The 17,130-nt window shown below is 44.3% G+C and overlaps 2 protein-coding genes and 1 long non-coding RNA gene across 3 annotated transcripts in view; all 3 read left to right on the top strand.

Moving 5' to 3' along the window:
• The window catches only part of LOC119122694 (sodium- and chloride-dependent GABA transporter 2-like), a 38,516-nt gene that overhangs the window by 14,636 nt on the left and 6,750 nt on the right, over nucleotides 1-17,130 (top strand). The gene's annotated exons all lie outside the window — the stretch shown is intronic.
• Nucleotides 324-15,149, top strand: LOC119122702 (sodium- and chloride-dependent GABA transporter 2-like). The gene is made up of 13 exons (XM_037251190.1): nucleotides 324-678; nucleotides 1,820-2,073; nucleotides 2,376-2,510; nucleotides 11,805-11,945; nucleotides 12,239-12,323; nucleotides 12,394-12,526; nucleotides 13,243-13,377; nucleotides 13,609-13,712; nucleotides 14,114-14,238; nucleotides 14,304-14,416; nucleotides 14,553-14,690; nucleotides 14,764-14,866; nucleotides 14,946-15,149. Exons 1-13 carry the CDS (start codon nucleotides 647-649, stop codon nucleotides 15,113-15,115), a joined length of 1,668 nt encoding a protein of 555 aa, XP_037107085.1. The 5' UTR covers nucleotides 324-646; the 3' UTR covers nucleotides 15,116-15,149.
• On the top strand, nucleotides 6,539-7,058 carry LOC119122704. Its single transcript, XR_005097935.1, has 2 exons — nucleotides 6,539-6,674; nucleotides 6,903-7,058. It is a non-coding gene; the product is annotated as an uncharacterized LOC119122704 (long non-coding RNA).

The raw sequence follows: 17,130 nt of genomic DNA, 5'->3' as shown, positions 1-17,130 counted from the left end.
CACAGGTAAACCGGCCAGAGCTGAGTAACCAGACAAAGCATTGGTAAAATGACCTTTTAATTTTGTGGCAAAATTATTTTTTTTAAATCTGGAACACATCACATTAAAATCTTGGTTACCTTTGACTTAACCTTAATATATTTAGTATGTAGAGAAAGAAAACACTCAAAACACATGTTTTCATTCATTTTCTTAACCGTTCTTTCATACGAGGGTCGAAGGAGTGCTGGAGCCTATTCCAAAACTGCATTTTAAAAAAAGCTTAATGCAATGTTTGAGGGGAAAAAAAAGCTTATTTTTAAACCGGCATTTATACTGACTTTACTGACTTCACTTCTGTCGCCAATTTGTCCCATCATTCCAAATTCCTTGCAAGGATTTAAAACACCGAAAACCATTTTTATTTGCCATCCCTGTTTGCAATGATACTGACAAGAATAATATAATAGTAATACAATAATAATAAATTTTTGGGGGAGCGGAAGACTGGGTGTGGCGGTGCCACAGGTATCTTTGGTGGCACCTTTTATTTGAACACACTGCAAAGACTTCACTACAAATAAAACGTGAGTTAAAGAATATCTCTGCATGCTGCGCACCTGATCGGGACCCAATCTGGGACAATCTGCGGGTGGTTTGCGAGTTCATGCTATCTTTTTGGTCCGGTTACCTCAAACGGTGAGAAATGCTCTGATCAAATACCGTAATTTTTGGACTATAAGTCGCACCGGAGTATAAGTCGCACCAGCCATAAAATGCCCAAAAAAGTGAAAAAAAACATATATAAGTTGCTCCGGAGTATAAGTCGCATTTTGGGGGGCAATTTATTCGACAAAATCCAACACCAAGAACAGTCATGAACGAGCAACAGGCTAAACGATAGGTATGCTAACGTGACATAAACACAAACTAAGAGCTGAGAACGGCCCTGACGTTATTCGAAAAACTATTACATAAATAACACGTTAATAAAACCATCTGTGTCACTCCAATTCATTAAATCCATCAATCGTCCTTTGTCAACAATGCGTGCGCGCCGCTGACGGCTCTTGCACTTCAAAATATTCCACAGGCCCATATAACGATATATAAATTAGAAATCAAATAACTATTATATAAGCAATAATATTATCAAACCATCTGTGCACTCTAAATCATTAAATCCATCGATCAAATTCCTCGTCCTTTGTCAACAACGCCGCGCGTGCGTGCGCCCTGACGTCAGCCTCGTCGTTATTCCACAGATCTACTATATAACTATATTGTAGCGTTAACAAAGTTCAGGGAAAGACGTGGGTTTGGTAAACGGCTCTTTATTTAACAAAACAAACTTCCAGGCGTGTGGCGGCGTGGACTTCCAGCCACGGAAATGGAAGAGAGCTCCATAGAGTAGGACCGGGCGTGCGTAAAAGCATTGTCCGAGCCCCATCCACCGTCCCTGGACAGCCACCCGGCCGAGCGCCGGCCCCCGACTTCAATCCACGGAAGTGAAAGAGAGCTCCGTCGAGTCAATCTTTGTCCTTTATGTAAACAACGCCGCGTCGCGCTGCTGACCGCGACGTCGCGCTGCTGACGTCACTTGAAATTCTAATTACAGTAATCCCTTGCTACATTGCGGTTCGTTTATTGCGGTTTAATTTTTTTTTTTTTTTTTTTTTTTTTTGGGAAAATTTTTGAAAAAAAACACATATAAGTCGCTCCTGAGTATAAGTCGCCCCCCCACCCTAACTATGAAAAAAAACGCGACTTATAGTCCGAAAATTACGGTACATGTTATTTAAAGTATTTAAATGAGTTCATTGTTGATTTTTTTTTCCAGGTTCAGCCTCAATCAAAACGAGTATGCTTCTGCCAATCTTAACTGTGGGTTGTATTATTGCAGTGCCATGGAAAAGCCAAATGACCCAGAGGTCAAGCTCAAGGCAAGCAAGGGAAGCACCACACCCGGACCTGTCATTGTGGCCAGAGGACAGTGGTCAAATAAAAGAGAGTTTCTCCTCGCAGTTGCTGGAGAAATCATTGGACTTGGAAATGTATGGCGGTTTCCTTACCTGTGCTACAAAAATGGAGGCGGTGAGTTGAAAAAACAAAGTGATTGTCAATAAAAACAATGGGTTGACGTGGCTGCTTTAGAGAGCCTCGTTGTCAGCCCGTGAGTGTACGAACATCTTGGAGAGAAAGGAGCATTGGGAGACACTCATTTATAGTTTATCAGCAAAAAAAAAATACATTGATTTGGGGGTGAGACATTTTTATCACGTACCGGGGTTTGGATTATTTCAATTTTAATTGGAGAATTCTGTTGTTGTGTATTTATCATTTGTGTTGTTTTTGTATTGAATATATGTGTCTCTTTTTAATTTTCCCCTCACCAGGGGTGTTCTTGATCCCTTATGTAGTCTTCCTTTTTGCATGTGGCATCCCTCTATTTCTGCTGGAGATCGCTCTCGGCCAGTACACCAAACAGGGCGCCATTACCTGCTGGAAGCAAATCTGTCCCCTCTTCGGAGGTAAAAATGCATTGTTGAGCTTTGGCATTATGTGAAACAGCTTAAGACTTAGACTTAGACTTAGACAGAACTTTATTGTCATTTTGTCAACACTAGGTGTGTACAAAACGAAATTTCGTTGCATACGGCTTTCAACAATGTAGTGGTATTTCGGCTGGTTAAAAAGGTGACATTCTATATAAAAATATGAAATAAGATAATTATAAAGTACAAAGTGCAGCAGTGATAAAGTATGTAAACAGTGCAGGAGACAAAAGCAGTATTTACAAGTGTGCAGAGGAATGCTACGTTTGAATGTTCAACAGTCTGACGACAGCAGGGAAAAAACTATTGCAGAACCTGGTGGACCTGCAGCGGATGCTGCGAAACCTCTTCCCAGAGGGCAGCAGGGAGAACAGTCCATGGTGGGGGGGTGATGGGTCACTGATAATATTACGGGCTCGGGACACGCAGCGCTGGGATGACAAGTCCTGAATGGAGGGAAGAGGAGCCCCGATGATCCTCTCTGCTGTCCTCACCACTCTCCTCAGGTTCTTCCAATCGGAGGCGCTGCAACCTCCACACCACACCGAGAGACAGCTTGTCAGAATGCTCTCTATGGTGCTTCGGTAGAACGTCTGTTAGAGTGGTGCTCACTCTAACTTATTTTGCAAGAACCACACGGGAGACAGTAGTTTGCCCTTTGACACCTGCAGGTGGAGAGTCCATTCGTCGCCGTGCGTACAGCGATGATCGAATGGAGGTCTGACTCTCGCCTCCTGCATGAGCATTTTTATTAAGAGAAACAGGGTGGGGGTGACAGTGGACTGGATAGGGAAGAGAAAACCCTTGACCTCTAGTCAAAGCATAGCAGGGGATGTTTTACGACATTGTGTAGGATGGGACAAGCTAGGTAATTTATTACTGGTTACACACCAACGTAAGCATAAAACTAATCTAGCTAGGTTATTTATTACTGGTTACATACATTCCAACATAATCATACGATCAAGATAGTTTGGAAAACCCTGACATATCCCTCCTGTTTTATCATATGATTATGTCAACCCAATCCACAAACATAAGCAAGAAAATATAAAGAAGAGCAGTAAAAATAATAAAAACACTAATAAAAAAGATCGACAAAAAACAGAGATGACAGCGGACGGGTCGGGGATCGCGTATGGTGAAACATGACAAAAACAACAAACAATGATAGCAATAACGTCCAGTGAAGATGAGGTTTTTCCTCAATACTCCAGTTCAAACTTAGTGTGTGATCTAAAAACCTGCTGGCCGATGTTAAATCGCAGGAAAAGTCTCACACGGTCCCTCTGCCTTAGGCGACCAGAATGCTATCAATAAAAAACAAAAAAACAAAGCCACGATCCGTTCTGAATGAATTAGGTCCTGTCCAATGGTGCAGCCATGTTGCAAGCCTTACGCCTTGAACTGGCTCTCCCATCCTGGCACACAGCGGTGATGTCCAAAGCTCCCATCCAGTTTCCTCCTGGAGAGCAGTTGTCGTTAATGCATTCGTGGGTCTTGTTTTCTTGGATGAAACACGTGTAGTCCATTCCAGGTAGCCTTTTTGTTTAGGCCACTTGTGGCATCTGTCGTCCTCCAACAGTTACATTGGGATCAATCCAAAAGAGTTCAATCACAGATTCATTTCTGCGAGTCCAGGGCGGTAGGGGTAGCGTCGCTGACGGTGACAGCACGGTGTTGATATCCAACTCCTCCCATGGATGCCATACATTTCGCTTCAGTGACATTCATTGCCCTGGCCTCCAAGTGAACTTGCGTGGAGGAAGGGGGGAGTTTTGAACACACATAACACCCCTCCTGTGTGTGGGCTCTCACAGTGAACTTGACGTACCAGTACCACGTGTTGGTTTCGTATGGGTTTCTGGGGTCTCATGACCGGTCCTCAAAGTTCTCATCGTGTGACCATCGTTTTCCACGGTCAACATTATCACTTGGTCTGTTCAGATGAGTCCATAGACCATAGCATGCTCCAACCACAACGCAGCAGAGGATCCACCTGGCATCTGGAGCCCCGTTGCTACTAAGATGACAGGAACACCGAGACATACCCCCGCCTAGCGGAGTTGGGATCGTTGTTCGCAGACTTCGCCACCACCCCGAAATGAGGGGCCCAGCACTCCCTGTAGCTTGCAGTGGCTGAGGTGAATCCAGCTGGGTTGTTCAGCGATCTTCACTAAGGTGGGGGTAGTCAGCAAGACTTGGAATGGTCCCTCCCACCGTGGGCTGACCCAGTTCTTTCTTTTAATGACCTTGATGTAGACCCAGTCTCCTGGATTGATGGGGTTGTCGACCTGTGAGGAGGAAAGATCAGGCGGCAGTAAATTTGCATTGGACATATCTTTCAGTTTGAGGGTCCTGATCATATAAACTGCCATGGACTGTTCTTCATCTGCCCTTTGCAACTCTTGTAGTCAATTGTAATGCCCTTTTTAACGAGGCAGATAGGAGTGTTTGCGGGAAGAGTTTGAGCACTCCCTACTGATTCCTCCTAACCAAACACCGTTCATGACAGGGGCTTTCCCATTTATTGCCTCCTGTCTTAAAGGAGATTCCCTTATCCATGCCGTCTTCTTCCTAACACATTCGCACCCACATAGGTTGTGCACATAAACGCACACACACCGAGCGCGCACCCAAGGCTCAGACAAACGACTACAGCCTGACACAACTTTACAGAGATTACGCACGAACACAGAACACAGACAAAGGGATTCTATACATCTCTCATGTAGCTTCTTTTGATAGAACCTCCTATTGGTAACTGCGTAGCGGACTGTTTAGCATATAATCCCTTACTCAACTCCCTTGCTTCTACTTTTCCATGTCGGTGCAGTTGTAAGTGACCCCTATTGCAGTCAGACCCCTATTGTTAACTGTCGCCTTGTGCGACTCCTATGCATGATTGTGTGAAAGTCAAAAATTGAACGTATCCAACTTTCTGACCACCCAAACTCCACTGTGGGGCAACAAACTTACTATTTTATTGAGTAGGTACATTGAGGAACCTAGCTTCCTCTTGACTGAATTCACTTTAGTCCAAATGTCCTATTCTAAAATGTATATAACTCAACCTCTCCTTCTTGAGCCTGACGAGCCAAAATATCAGATGTTTCCTACCGTTTTAGCCTATTTGTTCTATCCAAATCTGTTCAGTTTCCGATTATAATGCTTTTCTCTGTAGCTCTACGCATTATTTAATTTTTTAACAAATCTCCTCAGTTCTGTCAAACCCAGTGCACAATGAAGCTCCCTTCCACTTTGAGCCAAGCTCCACCAAGTTTGGTAACGCCACAGCAAGGAGTGCGATTTGGTCGTCGGACACTTCAAGTCCATATCTTTTGCAGCACCTCACACTCTCAAGTTGGTGTTCTTTTGTTGTTGCTTCAGAGCCAACCCATCCATCACTCTCGAATGAGTCCATTGTTCAAATGAGTCCATTTTCATCATTGTGAGTTCCTCTGCTTCTCACTGTCTTTTCTCGTCCCCAAGGATGTCGTCTTTTCTCTGGAGTGTACTTGCCCCCCTCCAAGCACAACAACAGTCTTTCCTTGTCCTTGCCAAAGGTCAAAGATGCCTCAAAGCCAGGCACCGTTTTGTAGACGTCCACGGCTGCAGGCAGAGTCTCGGGATCGAGTTTCAGGGATCCTGGCACTGAGAGCGACAGACTGGGACATCAAACTTGTAACCAAATGTAGCTGCTGCTAGTAACATTTGTTTACCAAACTTCAAATTCTCCTAGTAACAGTGATCTCGTCTTTATGTTGTAAGTCCTGCAACTCATCCTATTTTCGAGCTACGTTCTGTCTCTAGTTCCAATTTAATGGGACAGCACATTGTTTTTTCAGTATCATTATTCAAAATTAACGCATCGAGGTCTGCGTTCGACATCTAGCCCTGATCTATGTCTTGATCTCTCAAACGTTATTACTTGTGTCATGCTTGCTCAAAATGTGACTTAGAATATGGTGTTGTGAATTTCCAATCTCCCTGATCAAATTGGATCCCGCTTCTTAGCTCTTCTTTCTCATGCTCCTGTTAGCCTGCAATTGTCCAAATCAGTAATGTTGTTTTCTTTTAACGGTCTTTCTTTTGAACCTCTAAATCTCTCGTGTTGCTAACCTATCTACACCAGGAAGGGTCTTAAAGAAAGGACCAACAGATTACTCCCAATATCTCCTCATTATTTATGAGTTAGCCTCCCTTTCCTCACTCGGGTGCATATCTTGTCAGTTGTTAATGGAAACCAGATGTCTCGTGCCAATGAGATCATGGACCAAGGCCCAAACAATCCCGCACAAACCTGACCTGAAACATGACCCGGTCACACTTGGGCTTACTTGTGAGATATACATTGCATGATACCAGAATAGAAATTTACCACAGTATGACACCAAATGTATTAGAAAATCCATATGTCGTAAAGTGTTGTATTATTACTATCTTCCACTATCTGTCCTATTCACTCCCTCCTTCTGAGGCTTGGCAACGCCCATGCCTCACACCTTGACAAACCTTCTGGGAGAATGTGTTCTTTACTACATATGATTCCATCATCAATTAATTTGATTTTCTTTCCAAAACGCTTCTCAATTTCCCAGTTCACACATCTTCTGCATGTGTTACTGGTTCTCCAGTTTTTTCTCTTGTTAATTATCAATCCAAAAGCTACGTTTTTCTTTTTAGCATTTAACTTACTCAAAATCACTCTTTCATCAAAGTCGCTCTACTAATTTTCCATAGTAGTCGCCAACAACTTCAACCATTCAACCTGTATTTTCCTTTCATTCAGGGAATCATTCATCAATGCTCATTTGCATCTCACACACAGTCTCCAAAAAGGAGTCTTTGGTCTCAATTCATCCAAGCTCACCACACAACATTCATATACCATCTTCAACTCCAGGTTCCTGATAGAACAATCCATCAATCCAAAAAAAACCTCAACTCATAAAAACTACTGGCAAATTAATCTGAATTTTTTCTTTGTTTTTAAATTTAAAGAACTCAATCTCTCAGATTTAGCTTGCATATAGAAGTTTGTATAACTTTATAACATCATCAATCAATTATTCCTATTAAATGTAGCATTGCAATGTCGTAAATTCACAATTTTGCTTCTTCCAATTCCTGAAAGCATGTTCCGTCGTTTTTTTTTCAAATTTCTCATGAGGGCTCGACACTCAACATGCACTAGTGTGGATCAATTTCTGCTCGCAAACACATTTCTCTCTTTTCCTCTCATTTTTATCTTTCCAAATCGATTCTGTTCTGTGGTGCAAATTGGATAGACCACAGTCTAGCAAATTTCTTTACACTAAATGTTTAGCCAATTTTCATCATTTTAACACACATGCACAGCTCTCGTGCGCGAAAGGTAGATCCCAGCACCAATGATTCGTCACAGGCTGGCCATTTCCTGTGGTCGATCATGAGCTGGTCCCTCCCACGCACACGAGGACAGCACATTCTAACTTTTTATTTATCTTCTAGAAGCAAGTTGCATTTATTTACCACTTGATTTGCAAATTTTTAACTTTTCTGTACACACACAATTTGATCTCTGGTCATTGGGCATACAAACAGCATTGTCATACTTCTTGTATGGACAGGAGCTCTAATAATCCAAAAAATGTTCTAATAATCTGACAATGACATGTTTTGCTGTCATATGGGCATCTATTCTTTCTTTCTCTATATTAGCATGAGGGGTCAAAGTAGAGGAAGCTTGTCATGCTGTAAATGTGACTTTTCCTCTGCCTCTTCCTCTGCCCTTTGATTGGCACCGCTTTTTTTTCTTTTTCTTTCTAAAACACTCTCTTGACCAGTGTCCACGTTTCCCACAGTTCCAACAGTTGTCAGAATCTGATGGGGGTTTTGAATTATACGGCGGCCTGCGGCCTTGTTGGTCTCTAACTCTTCCTCTGCCCCTTTGGGAACTTTGGAAGAAGATTGTTGCATCTTCATCTAGATCATTACCATCATCATCTAGATGAAATACATCAGAACTTTTGCCTTTTTTAAGCAGCCTCATCACTTTTCACCTTTCTATTTATTTATTTATTTTTTTCACATTTCAACTTTCCTTGTACTTAATACTTTTTCTTCCACTTCGGCATGTATTGCATACAATTAAGAAATCTACTCGCCATGAACTTCTCATCTCCTTCTAGAGCTAGAGATTTATCGTTCCTTTTTCCCATCTTAATTTTAGTTTTTCCAGTTTTTTTTTTTCAATCTTTTTTTTTTTTCTTTGAGGATCCTCAATGCAGGTTTAAATTGACCTTTCAACAAATTCTCTTTCTAGTCAATTTATCCTACCAGACACACTCTCAACCACACAAACTCTTATCCCTGCCTACGCGAAGTCCTCTTTTAAAAAAAAAAAAAGCTGCTTCATCCGGATGGGGGACTCTACAACACCCCTTCCTTCCCTGGGAACTAAAGACAACAGTCTTGTTACCCAGCCCTGCCAACGCGAAGTTGTACCCCTTAGAACAGTGGTTGTCAAATGAGGGTACACGGAGGTACGTGAGATTTTACAAAAATATATAAAACAGTTTGAAAACCACTGCTCCAGAAGAGCCACTTCATCCGGAGGGGGACTCTACAACACCCCCTCCTTCCACAAGACTTAAAATCTTCTGTCCTGCCTATTTTATTTTTTTCCTCTGTGCACTTTTACTTTTACGCGTTTCACAACAACACAATCACACAACTTTAGGGCTTTAACTTACTTGTCCCCTGGTTCGTTGCACTGCCGGGTCCCGTCAATCCACCTCTGTCAGACGAAGGCAGACTTAAGATGCTGGCCCAGCGAAGAAGTTCTCTTCCCAGGACTTTCTTGTCCAGGTCCTCCTAATGGACGCTGGCTTGTCGACAATGCAGCACGTCTTCCTCCGTCAGCCAGATGGCGGGTATGAGGGTCCCGGGTTTCGGCACCAAAATGTTAGAGTGGTGCTCACTCTAACTTATTTTGCAAGAACCACACGGGAGACAGTAGTTTGCCCTTTGACACCTGCAGGTGGAGAGTCCATTCGTCGCCGTGCGTACAGCGATGATCGAATGGAGGTCTGACTCTCGCCTCCTGCATGAGCATTTTTATTAAGAGAAACAGGGTGGGGGTGACAGTGGACTGGATAGGGAAGAGAAAACCCTTGACCTCTAGTCAAAGCATAGCAGGGGATGTTTTACGACATTGTGTAGGATGGGACAAGCTAGGTAATTTATTACTGGTTACACACCAACGTAAGCATAAAACTAATCTAGCTAGGTTATTTATTACTGGTTACATACATTCCAACATAATCATACGATCAAGATAGTTTGGAAAACCCTGACAACGTCCTCATGATGGGTGGGGGCAGGTGGGCTCTCCTCATCCTCCGCAGGAAGTACAAGCGCTTCTGTGCCCTCTTGACCAGTGTTGTGGTGTTCACAGTCCAGGTGAGGCCGTCTGTGATGTGGACTCCCAGGAATTTAGTGCTGCTGACCACCTCCACAGCTCAGCTGTTGATGATCAGTGGAGCGTGGTGAGGCTGGTTCTTCCTGAAGTCGACGATGATCTCCTTCGTCTTCTCCACATTCAGGATCAGGCTATTTTCTCTGCACCAGCCCACCAACTGCTCCACCTCCTCTCTGTAGTCCAGGTCGTTGTTGTCCCTGATGAGGCCCACCACCGTTGTGTCGTCTGCAAACTTCACGATGTGATTGGTGGTGAACCTGGGGGCGCAGTCGTGTGTCATCAGGGTGAACAGCAGGGGGCTCAGGACGCAGCCCTGAGGGGAGCCTGTGCTGAGGGTGATGACATCTGAGGTGTTCTGTCCGACCCGGACTGACTGAGGTCTGTTGGTGAGGAAGTCTAGCAGCCAGTTCCGAAGGGGGGTGCTGAAGCCCAGGTGTTCCAGTTTTTCCACCAGATGTTGTGGAATGATGGTGTTAAACGCTGAGCTGAAGTCCAGGAACAGCAACCGCACGTGGGTGTTCCTCTCCTCCAGGTGAGCCAGGCTCAGGTGAAGAACGGAGGAGATGGCATCCTCAGTAGAGCGGTTCTGCCGGTAGGCAAACTGGAACGGATCGAATGTTGGGGGGAGTCTGGAGACGATGTGATCTTTGAGCAGCCTTTCGAAGCACTTCATCATGATGGGAGTCAGTGCCACAGGTCTGTAGTCATTCCATGAGGTGATTTGAGGTTTCTTTGGCACCGGAATGATGGAGGCAGCCTTGAAGCACACTGGCACTTTGGCTTGGTCCAGCGAGATGTTAAAAATGTCTGTGATGACACCAGCCAGCTGGCCTGCACATTCCCTGAACACCCGCCCAGGTATGTTGTCGGGGCCTGGGGCCTTACGTGGGTTGACTCTTCTCAGAGTCTTCCACATGTCGGCTGAGTCAAGGCAGAGGGCCTCCTCTTCCTGGTGGGGAACAGTTTTAACTGCAGGAGTGCTGTTTAGTGCCTCAAAACGCCCAAAGAAGTTATTTAGACCATTTAGGAAGTCAGCATCAACTTCACCCACCGGGGGGGAGGGTAAGTTGTAGTCCGTGATCACCCGTATGCCTTGCCACATACTCCTGGTGTTATTGGCGTCGTGGAAAAAATCCTGAATTTTCCGACTGTGGCTTCGCTTCGCTAGCCTGATGGCACGGTTCAAGTTGGCTCTCGCTGTCCTCAGTGCCTCCTTGTCGCCAGACTTGAAGGCTGAGTTCCGTGCTCGTAGCGTATGACGTACATCCTCAGTCATCCAGGGTCGTTGGTTGGCTCGGGTGATGATGTTCTTAGTGGTGCTGACGTCCTCGGAGCATTTGTTGATGTAGGCTGACACAGTCATGGCGTACTCATCAATGTCGATCTGATTGTCATATGTTGCTGCTGATTTGAACATGTCCCAGTCAGAGCACTCAAAGCAGTCCTGGAGTGCCTCCATGGCCCCCTCAGACCACACCCTCACCTGCTTCACTGTGGGTTTTGCTCTGATCAGCAGGGGCCTGTATGCAGGGATTAGCATAACAGATAGGTGGTCTGAAGAGCCGAGGTGGGGGCGGGGGGCTGCTCTGAATGCATCCTTTATATTGGTGTAAACCAAGTCCAGCAAACTAAGAACAGCTAATATAAGCGCTGCGAGAAAAAACATTTCATTCTATTTTGAGTGGTATTCATTTAATTTGTTTGTTGCCTTGCTTTTGCCGGCAGTTTTGCATAAAGGGTATGATGATGTCATGATTTTGAAATTTATGTCGATATGTTTGGTGTTTTTTTTCAAACTCTCATAGGGATTGGTTATGGAACTCTGGTTGTAGTCCTATATTTCAGCATCTATTACATCATCATATTGGTGTGGGCATTTGTGTACCTCATCTCCTCCTTCACCGCTCAGCTTCCATGGGCAAGCTGCAGAAACAGCTGGAACATAGGTGTGTGTGTGTGTGTGTGTGTGTGTGTGTGTGTGTGTGTGTGTGTGTGTGTGTGTGTGTGTGTGTGTGTGTGTGTGTGTGTGTGTGTGTGTGTGTGTGTGTGTGTGTGTGTGTGTGTGTGTGTGTGTGTGTGTGTGTACGTGCGTGCGTGCGTGCGTGCGTGCGTGCGTGTGTGTATTAAAATACTTCATCACGCTTAATCACATTTTTTATTACTAACTCATAATTAATCACGATACATTTATACTAGTATATCAGCTGTACACAATGTATGCTGTCTGTGTTTGTAACAGAGACGTGTGTGGAGTTAAATGAAACACGTGTTCTCAACTGGACTGTGACAGAAAACGCGACATCCCCTGTGAGGGAGTTTTGGGAGTAAGTTCAAATGTTTCATGAAAAGAACAAGTAGCAAAGTGCCTAATGTTAACACAAAGGCCATCCCCAGGAGAAGAGTACTGAACCTGACGGGAAGTGCCCACGAGATGGGTAATGTTCGATGGGAGTTGGCTTTGTTTCTTCTTTTTTCTTGGATCATCTGTTACTTTTGTGTGTGGAAAGGAGTGAAGTCCACAGGAAAGGTAGATCATTTTTACACAATAATTATCTTGAGGTGTCTGTGCGTTTGTCTGTCAGGCTGCATTGGATCAGAATACAATTTTGAATTTTGTTTTCACTTTTCGTACTTTACCATTCGAACTGGCTACATACTGTAGACGAGCGTGTACAAATATTTGAAACCTCGTCACTCTAAAGCACGGGTGTCAAACTCAAGGCCCGGGGGCCAGATACGGCCCGCCACATCATTTTATGTGGCCCGCGAAGACAAATTGTGCATCAAATTGGTGTGTCATTACTAGAATTGCAAATTGTCTTCACTTTTAATAATTTCTTCTTTTTTTTTTCAATATTCGACCAGTTTTCACGCGTCTGATTTGAAAACGAGTTATTTGTCAGTTTGTTTTGTAGCTTTTACTGTATATAATATGAGGTACATTTATTTGGGTTGACAGTCATAGTGACGAGGTTTCATCTAAAGGATAAGTTTCAAACTCATGGCCCGGGGGCCAGATTTGGCTCACCACATCATTTTATGTGACAAATTGTGCATCGACGTCATGTGTCAACACTAAATTAAAGCTTTGACTTAGTCATAATGGCCCTTCTAAGGAAACTATGACTACAATGCGGCCCGTGACAAAAACCCTTAACATTTTATTTGAAAAATTTGGATTTGTGCCCTGTGATTGACATACGTAACTCTAAAAAAAATATGAATTCCCACTCGGTCTGACAGGTTGTTTATTTTACGGCCACTTTTCCGTACTTGATGTTGGCCGTGCTGCTTGTCCGTGGGCTGACGCTGCCCGGGGCCATAGATGGCATCAAATTTTACCTCTACCCCGAGCCATCCCGCCTGGCTGATCCGCAGGTATGAGCCTCTCAATCCGTTGACTTGACACATCAAGACACAGTCATCCATAACAGGAAAGCTTCACATGAAATTTAAAATGGTTGACCCTGTGTCAGGGTTCAATGTTTGCATGGAGGAGCGTGGGGGACCCAAGTGGAGGGGAGGAGGGAGGCAAGACCAAGGCTCAGGAGAAATCTTCCAAAATGATTTCTTTACTACCGACGTGCCTCTTATGTCATTGTTTGGCAGGTCTGGATGGATGCCGGCACGCAAATATTTTATTCTTATGCTCTTTGCATCGGTTGTTTGACGGCGCTTGGAAGCTATAACAAGTACGACAATAACTGCTACAAGTAAGTTGACATCAAACCTGTTGTATCAGTCCGACTTGATGTACACCTGAACAATTGAAGACTATCTTGTCTATAGCTGTGAATGTCATTGTGAGTAAATACATATTTGTACCCCATCTTGAACCAAGTCAGCAAAGTTTTAGTTCACCCACAACCAATGTCCAATGAATGTGGGATGTTGTTTATGCGCTGGATAGATTTTCTTGTGCGCTGAGAATGTGCGGGCAGTGCGCGATTGCGCACGCGCGCAGCTTAGAGGGAACATTGCCCACAACCCCAATGACAATATGCCCTGTAGAAAAATGGACGAATGAAAATTTGGCAATATTTATAATGGAAATACAAACTTTTGGCTTGGACCTTCGTCGCAGAGTTGATCATTTTGTTGTTGTGCATTCTAGAGATTGCATCTATTTGAGCCTGCTGAACAGCGGGACCAGTTTCGTGGCAGGTTTTGCCATCTTTTCAGTTCTTGGATTCATGGCTTATGAGCAGAACACGGACATATCCAAAGTAGCAGAATCAGGTAAAACGTCCCTCATTGTACCTGCGAGAAAATGCGATCTCAAAAGCGCTCTTTTCTCGCCGCAGGTCCCGGCCTGGCCTTCATCGCTTACCCACGAGCTGTGGCCATGATGCCGTTTCCACAGATTTGGGCCATTTTCTTTTTCATCATGATCATCCTGCTTGGATTGGACAGTGAGGTTGTGTTCTTTTCAATTATTTGTCATATATGCTAATTCTCACCTCTATGGGAGAGCCCAGAATAATAGTACATGGAAATCAACAAAGTGTATGCAGATGTGAACATAGTACCTAACAAAAGTGTCTCTTCTTCAGTTTGTTCTGATGGAAGCTCTTGCGACTGGAATTTGCGACATGAAACCTTCCGTCTTCTATGTTGGCCATCGACGCAAACTACTTCTTCTCCTCATCACTGTTGTGTGTTTCTTCATTGGCCTCTCCATGGTCACTGAAGTAAGGCAGAATTATCCTTACTTTCTGCGGTTCCATAGATTTGCCGATTCTAAAAGTGTCTCCTTTCACATAGGGTGGATTATACATCTTTCAGTTGTTTGACTACTATTCCTGCAGCGGGATGTCTCTGCTTCTCTTTGCCACATTTCAGTCCGTGTGTATTGGGTGGGCTTATGGTGAGTACATTTCACATTGGAATGGTTTCTGTCCTGGTCAGTCAAACCTTTTCACCATCATTTCACCACGTGACCACAGGAGCAGATCGTTTCTATGACAACATTGAGGACATGATTGGATACAGGACTTTACCGCTGATTAAACACGTCTTGAAATATGTCACTCCAGTCATCTGCATGGTAAGTAAGCATACATCCAACTATTCATTATCTGAAGCGCTTATTCTCACGAAGGTCACTGGCAGATGACTTGGGGCAATAGGCGGTTTTGCCTAAAACTGTTTGCCAACTACCCGCAAGCCACACAGACAAACATTCAGGGCTCTATTTTTTTTTTTTTTATGCAAACAGGCCTAGGAGCGCTTCGCGTAAATATTGCCACATCCACATTTCCATCTGTGGCAACTTGGCAACAATGTCTATTGAGAAATGAATGAAAATGAATTAGGAATGGCTGCAGTATGTTATGATAGCCTCTGTAATAATAAACATGTCCTGTATCATAACTGCATATCGGATGTTTGGATCAAACCAATCATCGTTTTTATGATTTAACGAGTTATGAATAATTTATTGGAGCCAGACAAAGTTACCTCGATAGAGAGAAATCCAAGAAATGACGGTGAGCGATAGCCGTGATTCAAAATGGCGGCTTGTTCTGCATGTCTTCAACCGGCCAAGGTTCCCTGTCGTTGGTTATACGTATATCGCTTTGTTTTTTCAGGGAATATTTATCTTCTCCTTGGTGAAATACAAACCTCTAAAGTTCAACGACATCATTGAGTATCCGTGGTGGGGTTATGCTTTGGGTTGGTGGTTTGTACTGTCTTCCACACTCATCGTTCCTGTATGGATGGTGTACAAACTGATGAGACTCTTCGTCAGGTAAGGCTTTGATTTAATTTGGATTCATTATAATAATATTAACCCTAGAATGGATTCTGTCCGCACCAAATATATTTAAAGTAATCGTAAATATTCTACGTTCTTTCTTTCAAGCGGTTCGCCATCCTTTCCACTCCATCTGAAGATCTTTCGTCATCCAAATCGGACAACGATGTACTTGAACAGACAGACACCATGTTGTGAACACATTGAGGTTTTCCATTGATCACTGTGAGACACAGAAACGTTTAAATTTAATGTCATTTAATGGTGACAACAATAAAAAAAAAAATCACTCCATGTCATTGTCAATTTGTTATAATGTGGATTACTATTACTCTTTATGTTACAAGTGGAAATTAAAGTCAGATATGGTCAAAACAGTTACGCCAATCTTGGGTGGGTTTCCCCAGGCCCCAGTTTGGGATCCTCTCTGAGCTTTGTTTCAATCTGGGTCACCCGAGGTAAACCGGTCCTAGCTGAGTAACCAGACAAAACGTAAAACGACCCTTTAATTTTGTGTCAAAATCATTTTTCAAAATCCGGAACACATCGCATTTAAATCTTGGTTACCTTTGACTTATAATAACCTCAATATAGGTAGTATTCTTACGACCTAAGGCCTAAGTCCGTAAGGCGGCGGGCCCGGACAACATCCCGGGTCGAGCGCTGAAGGACTGCGCTGGTGAGCTGACGGGTGTCTTCACGGACATCTTTAACACTTCCCTGCAGCAGGCCATCGTCCCGTCGAGTTTCAAAGCAGCCACCATCGTACCTGTGCCGAAGAAGCCTGCTCCGTCCTGCTTCAATGACTACCGCCCCGTGGCACTTACGCCCATCGTCATGAAGTGCTTTGAGCGGCTTGTCTTGGAGCACATCCGGTCAGTTCTCCCTCCCACCATTGACCCCTTCCAGTTTGCGTACCGAGCCAAACGGTCCTCTGAGGATGCCATCTGCTCTGCCCTCCACTCGGCCCTCACCCACCTGGAGGGGAAGGACTCGTATGTGAGGTTGCTGTTTGTGGACTTCAGTTCTGCCTTCAACACCATTGTGCCGCAGCGTCTCATCAGCAAACTTGACAAGCTGGGCCTCAGTACCGGCCTCTGCAACTGGCTACTGGACTTCCTCTGTCAGAGGCCACAGGTGGTACGTGTTGGCGACAAGATCTCCGCCAGCATCACACTGAGCACAGGGGCCCCCCAAGGCTGCATGCTCAGTCCGCTGCTCTTCACCCTCCTGACGCATGACTGCGCTGCCACCTGCAGCGGCAACCGCATAGTGAAGTTTGCTGACGACACGACTCTGGTGGGTCTCATCACCAAGGGAGACGAGACTCAATACAGGCTGGAGGTTGACCTTCTGACCGCGTGGTGCAGGGA

Source organism: Syngnathus acus, chromosome 5 (genome assembly GCF_901709675.1).
Source record: "Syngnathus acus chromosome 5, fSynAcu1.2, whole genome shotgun sequence".
Classification (NCBI taxonomy): domain Eukaryota; kingdom Metazoa; phylum Chordata; class Actinopteri; order Syngnathiformes; family Syngnathidae; genus Syngnathus; species Syngnathus acus.
Note: the sequence above shows the minus strand (reverse complement) of the source record. Positions and strands in the feature narration are given on the sequence as shown.

Excerpts from the sequence above, each read along its gene's own strand:
- LOC119122702 (XM_037251190.1), top strand. The coding sequence starts at position 647 with ATGCTATCTTTTTGGTCCGGTTACCTCAAACG. Across the intron at positions 2,074-2,375 it reads GTGCTACAAAAATGGAGGCG|GGGTGTTCTTGATCCCTTAT; the intron begins GTGAGTTGAAAA and ends TCCCCTCACCAG. Across the intron at positions 12,527-13,242 it reads GAGTGAAGTCCACAGGAAAG|GTTGTTTATTTTACGGCCAC; the intron begins GTAGATCATTTT and ends TCGGTCTGACAG.